Below are 21,899 nucleotides of genomic sequence, written 5' to 3' on the forward strand. Positions count from 1 at the left end.
GGATTTTTAAGCCTGCAAACACTTGAACTTCCTAATCTCTCGTCAAATCCCGGAGGTTGGTTCATGTAAACTTCTTCTTCAAGCTCTCTTTATTGGAATTGAAACCATAACAGGAAATTGGAAAAGACGGTCTTGGACTACTCAGTGGGCAAGTCTTGAAGTGAGGCTCCATTTGGAAGAGAAACAAGTCGGCACGGAGTTCAGCACTGCCAATCGTCTTCCCCAATGCCATTTCCTGAAAAATACAAGAATCAACAGAGAATTTAGTAGTGCAGGGGAGGTCAACATTAATCTTGCTAACAGAGACAGTAAACTAAAAGTAATATCAGGGACGAAGAGCACAAATTGTAAGAAAATATCACGAGAAAGTTGTACAAAACCAACACCCAAGATCTTTGAACTAAAACCATTAGCAATTCGTACATAACAAGAGACCCCACACGGCTTGTAAGAGTTAAAAATTGAAAGACTACCCGTCATATGATGAGAGGTGCCCGAGTCAACAATCCATGTAGAAGACAAATCCCGATTTCAGGAAAATGCAAGGGGAAAATCACCTTGGTGTGCTGCATTACCCGTACTCAGAAGTGTCATGGATGAGGCAGAATTTTGAGCAGAAATCTGGCCAAACAGGCGCTGAAGGGCATCAAGCTGCTGTTGGGTGAAAGGTTGCTGCGAGACAGGGGAAGCAACATTGACAGTAGCGGAATTAGCACGACGTTCCCTATATGGTTTCCAATATGCCGGTTTGCCATGAGTGCACCAACAAGTGTCTAAGGTATGGTTTGGTTTCTTGCACTTGTCACACCATAGACGACCATTCTGCACGTGCTGACTGTTTCTGAATGCAAAATGCAGCGAATCGCGCGCACCACCGTCGGGACTAGAGGGAAACGATGGTCGAGTGGACGCAAGGGCAGAAACATCATTGGTAAGGGGATGAGAAGAGCCCAACATCAACTTTCGGCGACTTTCCTCATGGCGGACCTCGGAGAAAGCTGCACAGAGTCCTGACAGCGGTTCACGAACTTCATTGAGAGATGGATCAAGTCCGAGAAGGAACTTGAATACACGTTTGGTCTCCACAATCTCCTAGAATTTTGTTTCATCCATTGCACATTTCTAGTCGTGTGATTCGAATTTTGAACAAATCGAGCTACTGCTAGAGTTTGGTGAGGGCGGTGAAGTAAGTTGTGACCGTGTCCTCACCCCGGCGGACATCATGAAGGCAGCTTTCCACACTGAATAATTCAGAAGTGTTGTCACAGGAATAGTACGTATCCCGGACTCTATCCCTATATTTCTTTGACAGAATAATAGATGAGGAAATTTTCTCCAATGTCTGGGACCATGGAATTGATAAGCCAAGACATGAGCATGATATTCTCGGGGTTCCAAGATTTGAATTTGCCATAAGTAGTGGCTGGTCGTTTGGAGGAGCCAGAGATGAGATCTTTCTTTCCTTTGCCGCATATTAACATCATGACGGACCGGGACCGTTTCAGGTAATTCTGGCCATTGAGTTTGTGGCACGTAATGGATTGAAGTGAAGAGAGATCGTGAGTGGTTGGATGTGGCGGAGCCGATGGTTGTTTATCAGAATCCGACGACGAAGCCATATGGTCGTATTTTTTCATGGCGGCGGCTAGGGTTTATTCTTGAAGCTCTGATACCACGTAGATTGGTGTAAAATCTGTGTAAGGAAGAGAATTCTCCTTCATTATTTACTTGAAAGTACATGAAACAATATGAAATATATATAAAGAAAAGCCTAACAGCATATCCCTACAATAGTCAATTTATCCGAGTTTAAAGTTCAAACTTAAAACAAATATCTTAATTATCTTATATAAGATCTTCAACAAGGTATATAGGGGTAGAGAGAACGCTTCAAATAAGACTAATGTGACTGCCTGATGATAGCATGTTTTTCTCCCTTCCTTCAAGTTTAGCTCAAAATATTTTTCTCCCATAGTATCTACAGCCAATGTTGAATAATATGCACACAAAATAAATGTTTTTATCTTCTTTAGTTTAATTGTTCAATTGGTTTACACAAAATTGAAATTTACATGATGGGCTTTAATTCATGATTTGGTCGGGTTTAGCATGCTTGTCCTCTAAAAAGTTTAAAAGAATCCTGCATATGATTCCCATTCTGCCTACACTTGTCAATTTCCCTCTTGTGTGGCCTATTTATTTACTTCTTGTAAGCACGCTACCAGACATTCTTATGTTGCGTATAACATTTCAATGGACGACAAGTTGTGTAACCTATCGATAAAAAACTTAACATTAAAGAAAAGCTGCGAATGACTAGTGGAAAATGAAAATGCAAAAGGTATAATAAGGTTCAACTGACTTATAAAGATGTGTTGGTTAGTTAGGACTGTTTTTTTCTCTTTCAAGAATGCAGTACAATTTAGTTCTTGAGTTGATCACCTGTTAACATATTTGTTCGATTGTTCGTATGTAAGCATTTTCATGCTTATATGAACAACTGCCACTGCTTGCGTTATAAATTTCAGCTCTTTAGTTTCCATCTATTGAATATTTGAAGAATGAACAAACTGTAATACACCAAGTTCTGGAAAACATTTTTTCACGATTTCTTGGTTATTCACTGGTACTCGGATACTAAATTAGGATCTAGTTAGTAGAATTCAGTTAATAGAAATAACCTACTTTCCAAATGTTGTTGCTCATCTAGGGTCAACTAGGCCTGCAATCCATGACTTAAAAATGTCTATACCCTCCTCTTGAGAGAGAAATTATCCTGAAGACTTTTCTAATTCTTTGATGGTTGGTGCAGCAATGAGAATGACATTACAGAGAGACTAAAACGCATCATCCAAGCCAATGCTAGACTTCGGCAAGAAATTGAGGAAACAGGCCTTTATAGCAAAGACATGGTATACTTCGCTTCTTTATTCAACCTGGCTATCTGTGGTCTTCAAATTTTAAGTTCTGAGTTCTTATAGATTTCTTATATAAAGCAGAGCAAATACGTGTTTAGATGTTTTTCTTAGTTGCTATTAGATAAGGCAGAACCCGTGGTTTAACCAAATACCTGGGTAATCGAGGCTTTTTTTTCATGAAACAGCACTGATAGTGCTGAGTTGATTTCTCAGAATTTTCTTAGTCACTAAGGAGATACCGGGAAGTGATGATTACAGAAACATGCGAAGAGATTTTTTGTTGAAATTCCAGTTTAGAGTAGTTTTATTTCTCGACCAATTATTTTGTGGATGCATGGTGCAGTTAAGTATTTTCTGCCTTACAAACTACCAAAAACATAACACCGTAATCTTAAATGTGTTACTTACAAAAATGTGGGGCTAGGCTAGCTGGGATGATCTACAAACGGAGGTAGCACTGTATATTAATAGTGAAACCCGTGGAATGCCATCACGCATGGCTGCTACCAGGCCATTGAGTGGTTTTGTTCAGCGCCTTAATGGAAAACAAGGAAGGTTCCGTGGAAATTTGTCTGGGAAGCGTGTAGAATTTACTGGAAGGACTGTTATTTCTCCTGACCCAAACCTGAAAATTAACGAGGTTGGGCTTTTCTACCTTTCTTTGAATAAATTTAAGGCTCCTTCACCAGTACTTGACTTGCATTTGTGGACAGGTTGCTATTCCGAGCCTAATGGCTCAAATTCTAACTTATCCTGAGTGTGTTTCACACCATAATATAGAGAAATTGCGACAGTGTGTTCGTAATGGACCAAACAAATACCCAGGTGCAAAGTTTATTAAGCAGCCTAATGGTGATGAGATGTAAGTGTTTGCTTTTTGTTGCAATTTCAATAGGGGTGGAAGTGATTCTCAATGAACATGTTTGTTGTCTTGCAGATCCTTGAAGCGTCATACCAGGAAGTATCATGCAGAGGAGTTGAAGTATGGTTACATTGTCCATCGCCATCTTGAAGATGGAGATATTGTTTTATTTAATAGGCAACCAAGTTTGCATCGAATGTCAATTATGTGCCATAGGGTACCTACTATTATTCAATTTAAACGTTGAAATCAATTAGATGTCTTCATTTGCATTGTCTGATTCTTTTCATCTGTAGGCAAAGATAATGCCGTGGCGCACCCTGAGGTTCAACGAGTCAGTTTGTAACCCCTACAATGCTGATTTTGATGGTGATGAGATGAATATGCATGTACCACAAACAGAAGAAGCTCGGACTGAGGCTCTTACACTGATGGGGGTACATGCTGATTGATTTTACATTAGCTTAGCTGTGCTTGGTTAATCCCAGTTTGGACATGTAATACAAACAAGGGACCTTGTAATTATGTGTCCAGTTAGTTATCTTGTCTAATTGTCCAATCTTGCTCATAAACAATCACATCATAATTTTGGTCTTGGATACATTAGAAACTATTGTTTAATGTGGAAGCATCTTTAAATCATCGGATTTGTCATCTTTTACTGCTGTTTCCACAGCATGTCATCTAATCATATCGGACAAAATTACAATTCCTTTTTACCCAATGGAATCTATTTTGCTGAGGCCATCGATTTAGATTCTTACTGGTTTTAATTCCGCTGTATCGGTAAATGTTTAACAGCGGAACTGGTGTCGGTTGCATTGACATTTCTACTGTGCTGGTGGAATTTTTTTCGTCTTGATAGAAAAGCTTAGAGTGCAATTGGATTGATGAATTTGGAGATAAGGATTTCAAATCCATAATAATAAATCCATTTGTGTGTTTGGATAATTTCATCTTGCAATAGAATTCAAGTCCTTAAATTTTTAGTTTTTGAATCATGGTATTGGATTTCAAATCCACTGTCAACACCTACTTCGGGGGGAAAGTCATTCAAAATTCTGAGGAAGATAGTCCGAAGGAAGTCACAAGATTTAGCAGCTCACCTGTTCAATCCATGAACGACATAGGAGCCGAGGAGCAAGATAAGAGGGTCGATAACGATAAGTGACAAGTCACAAATGCCTTCATATGGGAAAATTTACACTCGAAGATTGAATAAAGACACTACAACAGTTAAGTCTGCCATTGACAAAGGCGGATTGCCAAGCTCAGATTTCTTGAATCTGAGGAAGTTATCAAGCTGGGAGAATTTGATATGGAAGACAAAGAAGAATGTTTGCTTAACGATTCTCAAGATGACTTGCTGGAGGAAGAATCTGAATCATCCGACACAGACAGCCTTGTTTTTGGAAAATCAGATGACTCAGTTCACACAGAAGGAGTGCTAGGGGATATTGAGGGGCTGTTTTCATCATCAAATGTTCCTCCAGCTAACACCGAGCCATTTCCAAATCAGCGGGACAGGTATTTTCCGGCTTCCAATCATCGATTCTTAACCATTCCTTCAAACTTCACTCCATTTTTCCAGCGTCTTTTTCTGTCCTCGGGTTGTCTAGTGGTCTTTTAGGTGGAGGGGTAACGAGGGTAGATGAGAAGTCGAGTACCGAGGGGGAGATTTTTAAAGGGTCTGCAAAGGCTGTCAAATTGGTCACAGAGATTGAGGTTCACGGAGGGAATTCGGAAGTAAATTGTTGTGGAGGCAGTTAAGAAATCTACTGGTCTTTTGAGTATAGAATTACAAAGATTGAGTTTTGGGGTCAATTACGAGAGAGGTTCGACATCGAAGGGTCCTAAAAAGTTATTATGAAAATTTGCTCTTGGAACATTAGGGGAGGGGGGTGCAGCAAGAAAGAGAGAACTGGTACGAACTGTCATTCGAAAGGAAAAACCGGATATCGTTGTAATTTTAGAAACAAAGCAACAACTGGTAGACATAAGTTTGTGGAAATATAGATTCGTGGATTGAGTCAGTCTACCGTCAGTTGGGAGATCTGGAGGTATTTTAGGTGATGTGGGACCCTAGAGTAGTGGGGGTCAGCAACAATTTGATAGGGGATTTTTCGGTGCCAATTGAAATAGGAGGGAGTGATCAGATCAAATGGTGGTTCTCAGCCATATATGGACAGGTTCAATCACGACAAAGAGAATTATTTTGGGATGAAATAGCAGGATTGCATTCTATCTGCGGAGACAAATGGTGCTTGGGAGGTGACTTTAATGTGGTTAAAAATACGGGTGAAATGTTAACAGCCTCTCCAACACCATGAGTATGGCATGTTTTGATAATTTGATTGGGGAGTTGAGATTACATGACCCACCATTGTTGAACGCGAAGTACACGTGGTCGAATTTCAGGGCTGAATCGATCTGTTGCCGACTTGATAGATATCTCTTTTCGAGGGGTTGGATGGACATTTTTCCAGACTACAGACAAACGGTACTACCCCGGATCACTGCCTAGTCTTGCTTGATATCGTTAAGTTGAGGTGGGGTCCTGCTCCGTTCAGATTTGAGAACACTTGGCTGTCCCATCATAAATTCAAAGATTTGGTTAGGTCATGGTGGATTAAATGGGTAACACGGGGGTGGGAAGGATATAAGTTTATGACGAAACTCAAAGGAATGAAAGTCGAAGTTTCTAAATGGAACAAAGAGGTTTTCGGAGATGTGTGTGTTAGATACACGGAGATGGTTAATAGGATTAATCAGTTGGATAAGTTGGAGGCTGGGGGATCTTGGTCTGAAAATCTTCAGGAGGAAAGAAAAAAAGTGAGGTCTGAACTGGAAGTGTTGTTGTTTACAAGATTTCAGATGGATAGTCAAAAAGCGAAAGTGAAGTGGCTGAGGGAAAGAGATCAGAACTCAAAATTTTTCCATGCATTGCTCAATAATCGTAGGAACAGATCAATTATAGAAAAAGTGGAGTTGGAAGATGGGTCTGTGGTTACGGAAGAGAGACAGGTCGAGGAGAACATTGTCAGTTTCTACAAAAATCTCTACAGGAAATCTGACGGGGAGGGTGGGGGTTTCGATGGATTGGAATGGAGTCCCTTAGCTACGACTGAAGCAGAGGAGTTGGAGAATCCATTTTCTGAGGATGAGATTAAAAAGGCTGTGTTCGGATGCGATGGGAACAAAGCACCGGGGCCGGATGGGTTTACAATGGCCTTCTTTCAAAAGAACTGGGATACGGTTAAAGCAGATTTATTTAAGGTGTTTGCTGAATTTTTTGATAGTGGCATTGTTAATGCCATTACTAATGAAACCTTTATCTGCCTAATCCCAAAGAAACAAGATGCAATCAAGGTAAAATATTTTCGACCAATCAGCTTGACAACGAGTCTGTTTAAGATTTTGGCTAAGGTTTTGGCGAACAGATTGAAGAATGTTTTGGGAAATACAATTGCAGAGAGTCAATGCGCTTTTATTAAAGGAAGACAAATTTTGGATTGCCGCCTGATAGCGAATGAGACAATAGAGGAACATCGCCCGGAAAAAAAGGGTGGGTGTTTATGGTTGACTTGGAAAAAGCATACGACAACATTGATTAGAGATTTATGGATTTTGTGATGCAAAAGAAAGGGTTTGGGACAAGATGGAGGTCGTGGATCAATGGGTGTGTTTCAAATGTTTCTTTCTCGATATTCATCAACGGCAGACCTCGGGGAAAATTCAAGGGGGAGAGAGGAATTCGACAAGGGGACCCACTATCCCCCTTCCTCTTTAACCTTGTGATTGATGGTTTGGGGCGGTTGGTCGAAAGGGCCAAGACAGTGAATAAAATAAGAGGATGGGTAGTAGGGAGAGACAAAATTGAAATTTCACATATCCAATTCGCAGATCACACGTTTTTTGTCCAGTCCGAAGGCATCTAATGGCACTAGTGGAAATTCTCCACATCTTCAGTCTTAAATTAGGATTGAAAATCAATTTGGAAAAAAGTGTGGTCTTGCGATTAAATGTTTCAAATGAGGAAGTTGAGGGTATGGCACTAGCAATTGGGTGCAAAAGAGAGAATTGGCCGATCAAGTACCTTGGGGCTCCATTGGGAGGTGATCCGAAGACTGCTGAATTTTGGGAACCCGTGTTATCAAAAATGTCAAAGAAACTTGCGAGTTGGAAGAAGTCTTTTCTTCAAGGGGAGGTCGTCTTATGTTGATTAAGGCTGTGTTAAGTGCGATGCCAACTTACTACATGTCTCTCTTTAGAGTGCCAATTAGGGTGGCAAAAAAAAATGGAAAAATTGATGAGGGATTTCTTGTAGGACGGAGCAGATGGGGAAACAGATTGCCATGTAGTTGGGTGGAAGCAAGTTTGTAAGCCAAAGGATAGGAGAGGTCTGGGGTTGGGGAATATTTGCTTGACGAACAGGGCAATTCTTGGGAAGTGGTGGTGGAGATGCTCGTTGGAAAAGGAATCATTGTGGAAAAGAGTTATCAAGAGTATTTATGGTCAACAAGATAACAGTTGGGGCGTGTAGTTGGCAAGGAACACAACTTTTAAAAGCCCCTGGAAATTTATCTCTCGGTCTTACTCGACTTTTCATCTCTTGATTAGGGCGGTTTTAGAAGGGGGAATATAATTCGTTTTTGGGAAGACAGTTGGGGGGAGGGGTCTTGTCGTTCAAAGATCGATTTCCATCTCTGTTTCTCATTTCCATATCGATTAATAAACCGATCACCAGCTTTTTAGATGTAACTGATCTTGGAGATAATAATAACTTTCATTGGGATGTGCGTTTCAGGAGATCCTTAAATGAGGAAGAGTTAGATGAATTAAGTGATCTTTTAGGGGTATTGGACACGGTTAGGTTGGAGAGGGGTACAAATGATTTTAGAATGTGGATGGGGGACTCGTCGGGGTTTTTTTCAGTTCGGTCCTTCTACGCTTCTTTTTTCCTGGTTACAGCTTTTCCTTTATTTCCGTATCACAATAATATTTGGAAGATACCGGTCCCGTACAAGGTTCAAGTCTTCTCGTGGACAGTGTCTTTGGGAAAACTCCCAACTTGCGACTCGTTGCAAAAAGGTGGTCTAGCTGCGCATTATGCCCGCAATGGTGTAGTTTGTGCCAGAAACATGAAGAGAATCAGGACCATCTTCTGTTGCATTGTTCCTTTTCGCGTGCAATTTGGACAAGAGTACTTCAAGAGCTATGTTTCGAATGGACCTTTCCACGAAAGGCTCGGGATTTATTCATCATAGAGACGGTTTTTCTGAACGGTAGAAGGAATAAGAGCTTTTGGTATTTGGTTGTCCACCGCATCTTTTGGTCGCTATGGTTGGAGAGGAACAGTAGAATATTTAAGGATTCGGCGGAGTCTTTGGAGGAAGTATGGGCAAAGATCAAATTCAGGGTCGCGATTTGGACCACAGTTCTGCCGGAGTTTAAACATTTATTTATTGCGGATTTGGTTAGGGATTGGAAGTTTGTATGCTGCTGATTTAGTTTAAAAAACTTTGTTTTTCATTATGTAATCAAGTTCACATGATTACTTCCCATTGTAATCCGACTTCTTATTTTAATAAAATTTAGTTTCGTATAAAAAAAAAGATAAATCTTTGTTGAAACCTAGGAACCTTTACTCTGTTGATATGATTCAGGTTTTTGCATTGTAGTGCGCGGGCCATTTGTCCGATTTTTGTATTATTAGTTTTAATTAATATAATATCGTTTCTTATAAAAAACCTAGGAACCTTTGCATGATGCTTTTTTTTATTGATTGCTGCTTTTCAAATAGGTCCACAAGTATGATTGATCGTCGTTTGACTTGGATTCGCATTGACATTTTATTGGCCCTATTTTTTTGTTCATGTTTCAGGTGCAAAATAATTTATGTACTCCAAAGAATGGGGAAATATTGGTAGCTTCGACACAGGATTTTTTAACATCATCATATCTTATAACAAGGAAAGACACATTTTACGATCGTGCTTCCTTTTCGCTCATGTGTTCGTATATGGGTGATGCCATGGACCCTATTGATTTGCCGACTCCAGCTATAGTTAAGGTTTGTCTGTGTAGCTCTCTCACTATTATGCTTCTAATCGGTAGATTATCACTCCTAACTATTCTGCATATTGGAACTCGTGTACCTTTTATTTCTTGTCCTTTTATTTGACCTTCCCGCTCCTTTAACTTTACAGTTCACTTTTCATTATTCATTTGCCTTGCCAAACTTTTGCCTAACATTTTTATCGTGATTGGTTTTCATTACGTGAGTTGTGGTCTTAAACAGTTAGTTTATTATCATTGCTTTTCTTCATCCTTGGGATTTGTTGGGTTTGAATATGCCTGAAACTTTTTATTTTATCGCCGATGATTATGTTTGCATGTTCTTATTTTTCGGCAAGTCTCTTTTTTCTTGGTGAGAAATTGCGAATTTTCAGGAGCGACCTCTAAAGATAATTTTTTGTGATTCAGTTACATGAAGTGGACTAGTGGTCCACTAATAGGAAATTATAAAACTCAAAATTAGCAATACACATAAGTCCAATCCCTTAAAAGATCTAGTGTTGATAAACTCTGAAAATCTTTATTAATTCCAATCCAGCTGACTATCTTGAATTTGATCTTCTCCCAACACTCTTCTGCACTGTCTTCCACATCTTCAAAGATTCTTCTATTTCTTTCTAGCCAGATGCCCCAGCATATGCCATGGATCACCACCTTCCAAAAAACTCTTATCCTCATGCTGGCAAGTGAATTACTTCAATTCCTAGCTTGCTCATTAATCTATGATACACAACTCTAGGAAGTCCCTTTTTGAGTATATCTCCCAGTTGATTGTTAGGCGACAGGAATGGGAAACAAATCAATCCTTTCTGAAGTTTCTCCCGCAACCTCAACATGTTTTGCACTATCATGATGTACAGGATTATGAGTGACATTGATGACCAGTTTATTATATCAACAGAGCTTTTAGGTTCCTTCACTTGACCTGTGTAGTTCCTCCAAAATTATCGTGAGCTACAGTTAGCTCACATGTTACTAGATGATAGATCTAAATTTGGCTTATGCTCTTGTTCACAAACATTTTATTTTTTGCTTCTTGAAGTCACAAGATTCCTTCCTAAAAGGTGTGATGCCTACATGTTGATCTTTTATCAACAACTAATCCTGCATAGCCTGCATGAGTATAAGCTTCAAGAGACAACTCAATGCCTTTCCTAAACAAGATTCCTTTGCTTGGTGTACCCTTTAAATACAAATTTATGTCCTCTTTGAGATGAATGTCTTTAGAATTATGCATCTATTGGCTTACCAAATAAGTCTCCCAACCAATCTTTGATAGGATACGTCAATCATACGAAATCCAATCTCCCAACCATAAAAGCATACGTTCAATCATACGAAATATAGTGTCTAAACTTTTAAAAACGAAACATAAATCTCATTAAAATAATCCTCAAAATCTTAATCAAAACTTTGATTATCAAAATATTTTGGAAAATGTAAGGTCTTCGGGAGTGTATTACCATGCCCGATTCACTCAAGCGTCCGGGCCTCCCTTAACATCATCTTCACCTGCGACTATTCAAACCTAGTGACTACTAACGACTCAGTACGTCCAAACCATACGTAACGAGTAATACATATACAGGCACATGCATCCTTAAAAGAATACTTTTAATAAAATAAGCTGACATAAAAACTCATAAACATATAAACATTTTCGTAAATCATTTAAGCGCATAATATCATAAAGCATTTCCTTATCGTAAATCATTTTAGTGAAGTTTGATCCTTGAAAGTGACTATCTTTTATCCTCTGTTCGATTGATCAATCTATAAATCAAGGTACCTAGCAACGAGGCGTCAGCAACTCTCGTCACTAGGCTGTGGCATAAAATAAAGTAAGTTCACCACCCTTTCTTAAGACGGATCCCCTACAAATCCTCAGTGTCACAGTCAATTTACATCCTTCAAAATATTTTTTTCCTTTCCTTTTATTTGTAAAATATCATATCCTCCAAAAATCGTAAAATAAGCATACTCAACTATAATATTTATCATAAAAAATCATAAATTCACCATAATCATTTTAAAAATCATTTAACATGTATTATGACCCATCGAGACACTGCCAGGATATTCGAACTATCCGGGACGTAAAATGACCATTTTACCCCGGACCCCGAACTTCTCGTTTTTGACTTTTCCTACGTTTCTTGACTTGAGCCTATCCCGAACCATTATATAACCTTATTTTTGACTTCTAATAATTCTTTTAAACGTAAACTCGTGCCCTTCGATTTATTCAACTTAATTGCTAAACCGTAATTCTGTTTCGTAACCCGATTTAACTCAAAACTTAATAACTTCTTCCCAAACTCGAACCACGACTTACTAGACCCTAGTCCACCCTCATGAGCCACGGTCCAGCCCACACAAGACCACGGTCCAGCCTCTTCCCTCAGCCCTAGTCAAACCGCAACGGTTTTCACACAATCGCACGTCATGGCCCTCTTTTCAATCAGCCACCTTCGACCAGCCACTAGCAAGACCAACTCCAGCCCCTTAGCCACCTTCTTAGGACCCTCCTGGACCGCCCTTGCACCAGCCTCCCGCGCACAGCCACCATGCGCAGCCTTTCTCCTTTCCTTTCCCCAAACCGTGCACCCTAGACCACAAACCGAGCCCTCACGCTTCCCTATCGTTCTACCCTTGTTTCCAGCCACGCTAGGACTCTCAAGGACCATGACTTGACCCAACACAATGCCTTGATCATGGTTGGACAGCCTGCATGCATCTCCTCCCTCATAAGTGCCAAAATCGAACCTCCCATGCAAATAATCTTAACCGAGGCTCGGCGCTTTCCCCTCTCGTTCCAGCCCTCTTCTAATCTACGTGGGACTCCCTTTGGGACTTCTAAACATCATCTCCCTTCCCCTTAATGGCAGCGAGTCCCTATGAATCATAACGTGACTCAAACATGCATTAAAACTTCGAAACTTTAAAATAAATTATTCAAAACATTAATTAAACTTGATCATCATGTTTCTTCATTCAAAAGATCATAAACATGCATAATATGGTTTGAATGATGCAAAAAGAAAGGTTTAGAAGGTGCCTTTGCGTTTAAAACACTCGAAATACAATTGTTGGTGTGGTGGAACGTCGGTGACGAACGGAGGACGATTTCTACCCTTTTTTTATCGTCAAAAACCCACCAAAAACCCACTTTGGGATGCAAGGGAGTTGGGTGATCAGTGTTGGAAGGAAGAACGAGGAAGAAAATCGAAGAACGAAGGAGAAAAAAATTCAAAACTTCTCTTGCAAGCAAAGAAGGGTTCGGTTGCTGTTTTCCTTTCATGTAAATTTGTGTGTTTGTTTTTCGGTGTGTGCCGCACTAGGGTTTAGGGTTTAATTATTAAAAAAAAAAGCTTTACAAATATATAATTAATGAGCTTAATTAATTAATTAGGCCCATTAAGATTAATAAAATTTATAAGCCTCAATTTAAAAGCTTTAAAAACACTTATTTCCAAAATAAATCCCTTATAAAATACATAATTTCCTTGCTATCACTAATTAATTTAAATTTGACCCTAAAAATATTAAAATTCTTAAATTATTTAAAATAAATGTTTTCTTAACTAAAAATAAAAATTTCGCTTTTAAATCTTTATATTTTAATCGTCTCCGGTCCTTCGTCCACGGCCAACCACCGATATTCGCCTGAAAATCTTTAAGTTATGCAATCGGGCAAACAAATTGAATTCCCCAATTTACCTTTGCCGTTGATAACTAATTTAATGGATTGGGCCCACTCGAATTGGATTTTATCATTCAATTTGTGAACGGTCAATTGAATTGGAGATTAGTCGAACCCATAGGAAAACACTGGAGTTGCAGCCACTGGTTTCACAATTTCATTTCCAGAAGCCATCAAACTCAGTTGACTTTCACGTCCGTCCATACTCAAAGCCGTTTTTGTTGGCTTAAAGGAGCTTCCAGTATTGGGCCTATAAAAATGCAATAGACCTTACATAAGGAGTCACGATCACCCTCTTGAATCTGCACAAGAAGAAAATGATTTTCTCTCATTGTCGCTCGTATTTGCGTCGACCACCACCACCAATGCTATGAAAGTTGTCGACCAGTGGGGGAAAACCACCACCAGTGTGGAGCATTGGCTCTGATACCATGAACACAAAGTCAGAGTGACAAGATTATATGGAAAAGAAGGAAGCCACGGAAAAAGGAAGAATAATACCTTATTCTCTTATCTATTGTCTTGATTCACGAGCATACAGGTACTGCCATTATATATAGAGATCATTCCTTAATTTCTGATGCTATCCCACAACCCCTTAACCTTAGGCATAGCATAATATTTAGCCCTAATTAGTTAACATATTTAGGAAATAAAATAAATTACAATATTTTAACAATATTCTAATTCAATATTCCTAACAGTTACACTTACACTTACATATAGAAAATGATTATGCTTTTGTTGGATCACACGATGTTTGTGACAGACACCAATGGTGGGAAGATGTCTATTCTAGTTGTGTGTGTGCATAGTTGTCAAAAGCGCAAGACGCATTAAAGCACTCAAGCGTCTTGGGGCTTCAAGTGCAAAGCGAAACACACGTTTTGCAGAAGTAAAGGACAATAAAAAAAATATTGTAAAAAACGAAAATAAATTCAACTTTTTAAAAAATATGTAACATAAGATATCAAATCTTCATTATCTTCATCTTTTAAGTATCAAATTTTAAAATGTGAGGGCAAAGGATGAGGTGACACAATGACAAATTAGTCGTATCTCACCCAGATTAACCCAACTCAAATCAAATTAAATAATATTAGTAGGGATGGTTACCATGAGGATGCCTGGATTTTATTGTGCTAAAAATTAAAAACAAAGAAAAAAAATATGGGGCTTTTTTTAGAATTATTCTCTTTTTAAGACTGATCTTAGGGATGATGAGGTGAGTGAATTGATTTTATTTTCTTTGTGCTAATCAGCCAATATCTTATTACTTTGACTCCGTGTTCAATAACTAATCTTTCTTGGAATCTTCATTTCCGGATGGATCTTAAGGATGATGAGGTGAGTGAATTGAGTTTAATGCTTGGCTTACTTGAGGGGGTTAGGTTGTGTGAGGGTGTAGTAGATTGTAGGAAGTGGATTTGGGAGTTATCAGGCAGTTTTCTGTGAAATCTTTCTCTCAGCCGTTTTTTATTAATAGCAATTACTCCGTGTTTCCCCTGTATCGAACTATATGGAAAGTATATATTTCATCCAAGGTTCAAGTGTTTTCGTAGATAACTGCGTTTGTGAAATTACCGACGTGTGATTTGATGCAAAGGAGAAACTTTTTTTGTTCTCTATGTCCAAGTTGGTGTGTGCTTTGCCGACAAGAGGTGGAGACTCAGTATCAGTTAGGCGTGGACCTCTGATCCACTTTTTGTTATTAAAGTATTCTATTAATATAACTTTGTTTCCTATTAAATAATTTCTAGAAAATAAACTAATTATCATGCAATCAAAATTAAAAATACTAAACAATCAATGAAAATTAACATTGGTGTCAGTTGACTTCACCATTGAAATTTATTAACTTGATGCAATAATATCAATTTATATTCGAATATTAATCATTGAAATTCAATTTCTATCTTGCTTTATTTTTAGTTAAATTGGAACATGTACTCTAATTATCCCTTACTAATCAAACAATCTCATGCAAGTCATAAAAAATTAATTTAATGACAACATTAAAAATTGTACGAATGATGAAGCTAAACAATACAAACACAAGTGGTTGCATTTAATGTAGTCAATTGCTTTCCTTATGTATTAATAAAATCAAAAGAAGAAAATTATTAATCTTAGTCACTTCACAAATTTGATAGATTAAACAGTTATGGATTTGAAATCTTATTTAGCAATAGACTATACTGTAAAAAACTAGTTGGCTAGTCTAGCAATTAACGAATAATCAATAATCATGAAAATAGAAAACAATTGATATTTAAATATAATCAATCAATGAAAAACGTATGTAAACCTCAAATCTCACAAGTTAAAAAAATTCAAGGTATCGACTTCCTCAACCAAGAATCAAAAAATTTAGCCACGTAAGACCATAAAACTCTAACAAGAATAAAAAATATGAAAGTGAAGCAAAAAGTGATAATAATTGGAAATCTAGATGCCTAATATAAATAATGCGCAAATATATGCAATAAAAAACTATGTTTAGGAACTATAAAATATAAATATTAACTTAACAATTAAAATTCACCTAATTACCATTCCATTCTTTAGTTTGCATTGATAATAAGACTCTGGTAACTATACTTATTAATGCTCAACGTTATTTTGTCATTCATACTGAAATGTAGTGGTTGTTGATGAAAAAAAATTTCTTCTGTGAGAATGCTGCTTGTGCAGTTATGTAGCTTTCTTGCTGATATTTTTCTTGTATGTGAGAAAGCTACTTGTGCATCTAATATAGCTTCTTGCTGATGCTTAATATTTTTTATTTTCTATTGAATAAGTTATTAAGTAGCACTTTCTATCGCAGCCATTGGAACTTTGGACCGGAAAACAATTATTTAGTATACTGCTGCGTCCACATGCAAAAATGAGAGTATATGTAAATTTTACTGTTGCAGAAAAGAATTGCCAAAAATCTGCTGAGACAATGTGCCCAAAGGATGGGTTTGTTTGCATTCGTAACAGTGAGCTAATCAGTGGCCAACTTGGAAAAGTTACACTGGGTAAGCCTCCTTTCTCTGACTTCTTTTCCCAGTCTTGATTGGTTGTGTATCTTTAAGCTAAATTTCTATCAAATATCTTGTCTAAAAAATTCTAATTGTTATCCCAAAAAATATCTAAGTTGATTTTGTATAAACAAGATATATTAGTTTCAGGTTTTCAAACTCATTAATTTCATTTTAATATAAAGTTTGATTTTATAAATATAATACAATTTTGTAAAAAAATTATTACTTATCTAATAATTTTAGAAACATGCTGTTATTTATAAAAAAAGGAAACATGCTGTTAAAATAATGCACCAGTTCTTCAAAATTATAATTAAGTGAAGTTAATCATTGGAGGTAATCTGGGTAAAAAATCAAGAAATTTGAAATTTGATTTTCTTGGTGCAGGAAATTGAAGAATAAAATAAAATTACTTGGGTTTTTGGATTTGAAAATCTTTTTAATTTATTTTAGTAACTTTTCCTGAATCAGTCCATCTTTGGAGAACCTTTCCTAGATTTTGGCTTGTGAATTTTAAGCTAAGTTTCTGATTCTTTTTGTTGTATGAGATCAGGCAATGGGAATAAGGATGGTCTTTATTCTGTTCTTCTTAGGGATTATGAAGCACATGCTGCTGCTGCTTGCATGAATCGGTTGGCAAAGTTAAGGTGTGACCAAGTAGCTGTAATTAACGGATTTTCTATTCAATTGTGTATAGGTTTTCTCCACAAATTTTTTAAGTTGTTGAACTTATGCTTATAAGCTTTGATTATATACTGTTTTTCTTGTATGTCACGGTGCCCCGAGTTGCTTTTAATGAATTATTCCAAATCTTGTTTTAGTTTGTTTATATTTTTTATGTAAGGATATCAGCCTGTCATATAAGTCCTCTAAGGTACCACGTTGTCAAATTTGTAAACTATGGGGTGGGGGCATACTTCTATATCAAATTCAACTCCTTTTACTTTTTCTCCTAAAAAGGATTGAAAACCATTCATGAGTTGGGATTGTTTTACACCATTTGAGTTCCATTTCATCTTTATTTTCTACTGAACAACAAGACATGAGTAGGGATAGCTTTGTACTAGGGAAATCTTATGTTAATTCTTTAGGAACTAGGTGCTTCAAATTACATAGCCTTTTCAGAACAAACGTTTTCAAGTTTTGAAATGCTTTTTCGAATTACAAAGTGAGGAAACTTTATTTATTGGCAGTGGATCATTTATAAAACAATGATCCTACAACTTTCTGAATGCGTTCATAAAACTGTTTGATGTAATTTCGTTAAGGATACATATGGATTCTAAATTATCTGTGGAAACTCTTGGTTTCGTTGATGTTGCAAACAAATAAAAAAATCTAGAGTGTAGACGGAAAATAGCAATCCGCGTGTGCTCACAGTATTTGACAGATGAAAACTTTTTTAACTAGGGGTTGAAATTAGCCTTTTTTTGTGTGGAAATAAGCCTTTTGGTCCTGGATGTTAATGATTTATGTGATGGCAGTCGAAATTTTTGGTAATTTTTGTTTCTTTTAGTCTCTTGTTAACTCAATATTAATGAAGTTTCTTAGGTTTAAACTCTGATTGTCTTGCTGTTACAGTGCTCGATGGATCGGAGATCATGGATTTTCTATAGGTATTAATGATGTCCAACCCGAGGACCTCTTGAACAAGAAAAAGAAGGATACAATTCATGAGCAGTATGGCAAGTGGTTCTATCTTTGTTTGTTTGATTACTGTTGGCTTTTAATGATTATATTCACAGTTTCTAAAAATTTTAAAAATGGCTACCGGGGGCGGACAACTTCACCTTGGCTTTTTTTGTAGAGTGCTTGGATATTATTAAAGAAGATTTAATGAAGGTTATCAATGAGTTTTTTGAAAGCGGAATCATAAATGGTGTAAATAATGAAACGTACATTTGTTTGATCTGGAAGAAAAATGAATCGATCAAAGTTAAGGATTTCGGACTGATTAGCGTTACAACAAGTTTGTATAAGATAATAGAAAAAGTTTTAACAGCAAGGATTAAGAATGTGATGTCAGAGACAATATCCGAATCTCAGAATGTGTTTGTTGAGGGAAGACAAATACTCGATTGTGGCCCTATTGCGAATGAACTATTGAAAGAAAGAGAGAGGAAGAAGAAAAAATTTGGGTATTGAAGGTGGATTTCGAAAAGGTGACAATGTGGATTGGGATTTTTTGGATTTTGTATTGAGGAAAAAGGGGTTTAGAGGGAGATGGAGAAAATGGATCAAAGGATGTGTGTCGAACGTATCATTTTCTATTATGATTAACGGAAGGCCAAGGGGTAAATTTAATGCTCATAAAGTGCTTAGACAAGGTGATCCATGTCTCATTTTTTGTTTAATTTGGTAGTGGATATGTTGGGGAGATTGGTTGATAAAGCTAAGGACAAGAATTTAATCAGAGGGATCGAGGTTGGAAAAGACAAGATAGAGATATCTCATATTCAGTTTGCGGACGATACACTTTTCTTTGTTAAGAAAGAGGTTCATATTAGGTTTTTGGTGAAAGTTGTGAGATTATTTTGCGATATGTCTGGATTAAAAATCAATTGGGAAAATAGTGCTTTGTTGGGTATCCATTGTGAAGAATTTGAACTGTTAGCACTGCAAATTGGATGTGGTAAAGAGAAGTGGCCGATTTAGTAGGGAGTGCCTATAGGTGGAAATCCATTACAAGCCTCGTTCTGGGAACCCATTCTGTCTAAGATGTCGAAAAAATTGGCAAATTGGAAGAAAGCTTTTCTGTCAAGAGGGGGAAGACTAACTTTGATAACATCAGTTTTAAATGCACTCCCAATTTATTACATGTCTCTTTTTAGGATGCCAAGAGGTATAGCGGACGTGATGGAGAAAATTTGAAGGAATTTTTTATGGGATGCAGCTGATGGTGAAGTACACAGTCACTTGGTTGCCTAGGAACATGTGTGCAAGCCTAAAGAAAAGGGCGGATTGAGTATTGGGAATATTATTTTGAGAAACAAGACTATGTTGGGGAAATGGTGGTGGAGGTTTTATGTGGAAAATGGGACATCGTGGAAGATCATGGTGAGTAAATACGAGTTACAAGAGAATGGGTGAGATGCAGGTTTAGCAAGAAACGTGACATTCAGATGCCCATGGAAAGTTATTTCCCGATCATACCTGACTTTTCAACATTTAGTTACGATTAAGGTTAGACAAGGTAACAAGGCTAGATTCTAGGAAGACATTTGGTGGCGGAATTCTTCCTTTAAAGACCTTTATCCGGCTTTATTTCAGCTATTTGTGATTCATAATATGCCTATATCACACTTTGTTCAATTTGACAATTCCTCGTCTTCCCAATCATGGGATTTGCATTTTCGAAGGGTTGTGAGAGACGAGGAATTTTTAGAGTTGTCTGAGTTATTAGGTTTGTTAAATAGGATTAGGTTGATTGAAGGGGTAGATGACTATCGAGTATGGAGTGGGGATCCTTCTGGTTTTTTCTCAGTCAAATCTTTCTTAAGTCACTTTCCCGTTTTTCCTTATTTCCATGTTATTTGGAAGGTCCCAGTCCCACTTCCAACAAAGATTCAGGTATTTTCGTGGACAGTGATTCTGGATAAGCTGCCGACCTCGGAGATGATGCAAAAAAGTGGCCCTCAATTGCAATGAGTCCCAATTGGTGTGCGTTGTAGGAATGATACGGAAGCATAGGATCATATGCTAATTCATTGTTCATTCATGAGCGGCTTGTGGGTTAGAGCTTTGAAAGAACTGGACTTGGTTTGGGTTGTGCCTAAGTCAACGAATGATCTATTCGCTATGGATCTAGGACAACTAATTGTTAGGAGAGGAAGAATTTTTTGGCAAGTGGTGGTTCACGGCATACGTTGAACAGTGTGGCTAGAAAGAAATCGAAGAATTTTTGAAGATACGGAAGACAATAGTGACGAGTGCTGGGATAAATCAATATCAAAGTTGTTATGTGGATTGGCACTCATGTTGAATTTAAGAATGTGTCGATCTCAAATATATTGAGAGATTAGGCTTATGTGTATCATTGATAGAGCATTGATTTTATGTAGTTTCTGTTGAAAGTTGACCACTAGTCATTGATTGTAATTAACTCTGATTATTTTATTAATAAAATATCATTTCTTATAACTTTTTTTTGTTGATAAAATGTGTATTTATAGTATCTTTAGAAATTTCTTCAGTCATTAGTTTCACCTTCTTTATTACATTTTAGACTAATATACTTATTGGACATGGTAAATTTTTGTTTGTGATAGGTTTGTATGGATAATCTGAATTGGAGGAACAGCCCCTTAATCATGTCACAGTGTGGTTCCAAAGGATCTCCCATTAACATTTGCCAGATGATTGCATGTGTCGGTCAACAATCTGTTGGTGGTCGTCGAGCTCCAAATGGATTCATTGATCGAACTCTGCCTCATTTTGAAAGAGAAGTGAAGGACCCAGATGTATACCGTCGTATTCGATAATTATTATTTTTATTTTTTGGTTTGTGGGATACTAGATTACCTTTGATTTTATTTTTATAGTTCTTTTAAAATAACTGGTAGGTTGCCTGAAATTGTTTTGTGAATGGAATGCAGACATACGATGAGGCCATATAACTTGGTCTCCATTGTAATAAAAAACCAAGGAAATTCCTAAAAGATGAATTGCCTAGGGAAATTTCAGGGCATTTAACTTGACCACCATTATAAACAGAAACCAGAGAAATCCTAAGACAGGTTGCCCCAGGAAATTTCAAGCAGTAGTATAAGCCTGATGACATTTCAAGATAACATGGATCAGTGTACATCCACATTGCCATGATTAAATAAAACACATGCTTAATCTTTCAAATAAGATAAAGTAGTGTTTATCATTAAATTATATATGCCTCCCAGTGAGCTAAGGTTTACAATTGATTGCTGTCTGTAAATAAGTTATCACCATTTCGTGAGTTCAACTCAAAGTCAAAAAAAGAATGTGTGCAAGACCTAACATCGATTTTGTGTTTTTAATGCAGGCTAAAGGCTTTGTTCAGAATTCGTTTTATTCTGGATTAACTGCTACAGAATTTTTTTTCCACACCATGGGAGGGAGAGAAGGTCTCGTAGATACTGCGGTAGGGATAAATTTTTTATTTTCTAATTATGGAAACGAAAGATAACAAATTGAAAATTTTCCTCTACGAGTGTGTGATGTGTCCCCAACGATCTCTGCATGCTTTTAGAATTCCATCAGGGATAAAAGTTAAAATACAGTTGACTTATTTGGCACTTCTATTTTCTGCATCTTTCTTTAAAGTTGACCATAGC

General features: G+C 37.3%; 1 protein-coding gene across 1 annotated transcript in view; it reads left to right on the plus strand.

Annotated features, from left to right (window-relative positions):
- Positions 1-21,899, plus strand: part of LOC142519636 (DNA-directed RNA polymerase III subunit 1-like) — a 72,146-nt gene that overhangs the window by 35,076 nt on the left and 15,171 nt on the right. The window contains 15 exon segments of the mRNA XM_075622673.1: positions 2,813-2,912; positions 3,343-3,558; positions 3,632-3,780; positions 3,856-3,997; positions 4,077-4,217; positions 9,665-9,853; positions 16,389-16,584; positions 17,144-17,237; positions 18,172-18,275; positions 18,953-19,222; positions 19,422-19,432; positions 19,519-19,647; positions 19,861-20,160; positions 20,859-21,050; positions 21,608-21,706. Coding sequence (XP_075478788.1) covers positions 2,813-2,912; positions 3,343-3,558; positions 3,632-3,780; positions 3,856-3,997; positions 4,077-4,217; positions 9,665-9,853; positions 16,389-16,584; positions 17,144-17,237; positions 18,172-18,275; positions 18,953-19,222; positions 19,422-19,432; positions 19,519-19,647; positions 19,861-20,160; positions 20,859-21,050; positions 21,608-21,706 — 2,332 coding nt within the window.

Source organism: Primulina tabacum, chromosome 11, assembly GCF_025594145.1.
Source record: "Primulina tabacum isolate GXHZ01 chromosome 11, ASM2559414v2, whole genome shotgun sequence".
NCBI classification, from domain to species: domain Eukaryota; kingdom Viridiplantae; phylum Streptophyta; class Magnoliopsida; order Lamiales; family Gesneriaceae; genus Primulina; species Primulina tabacum.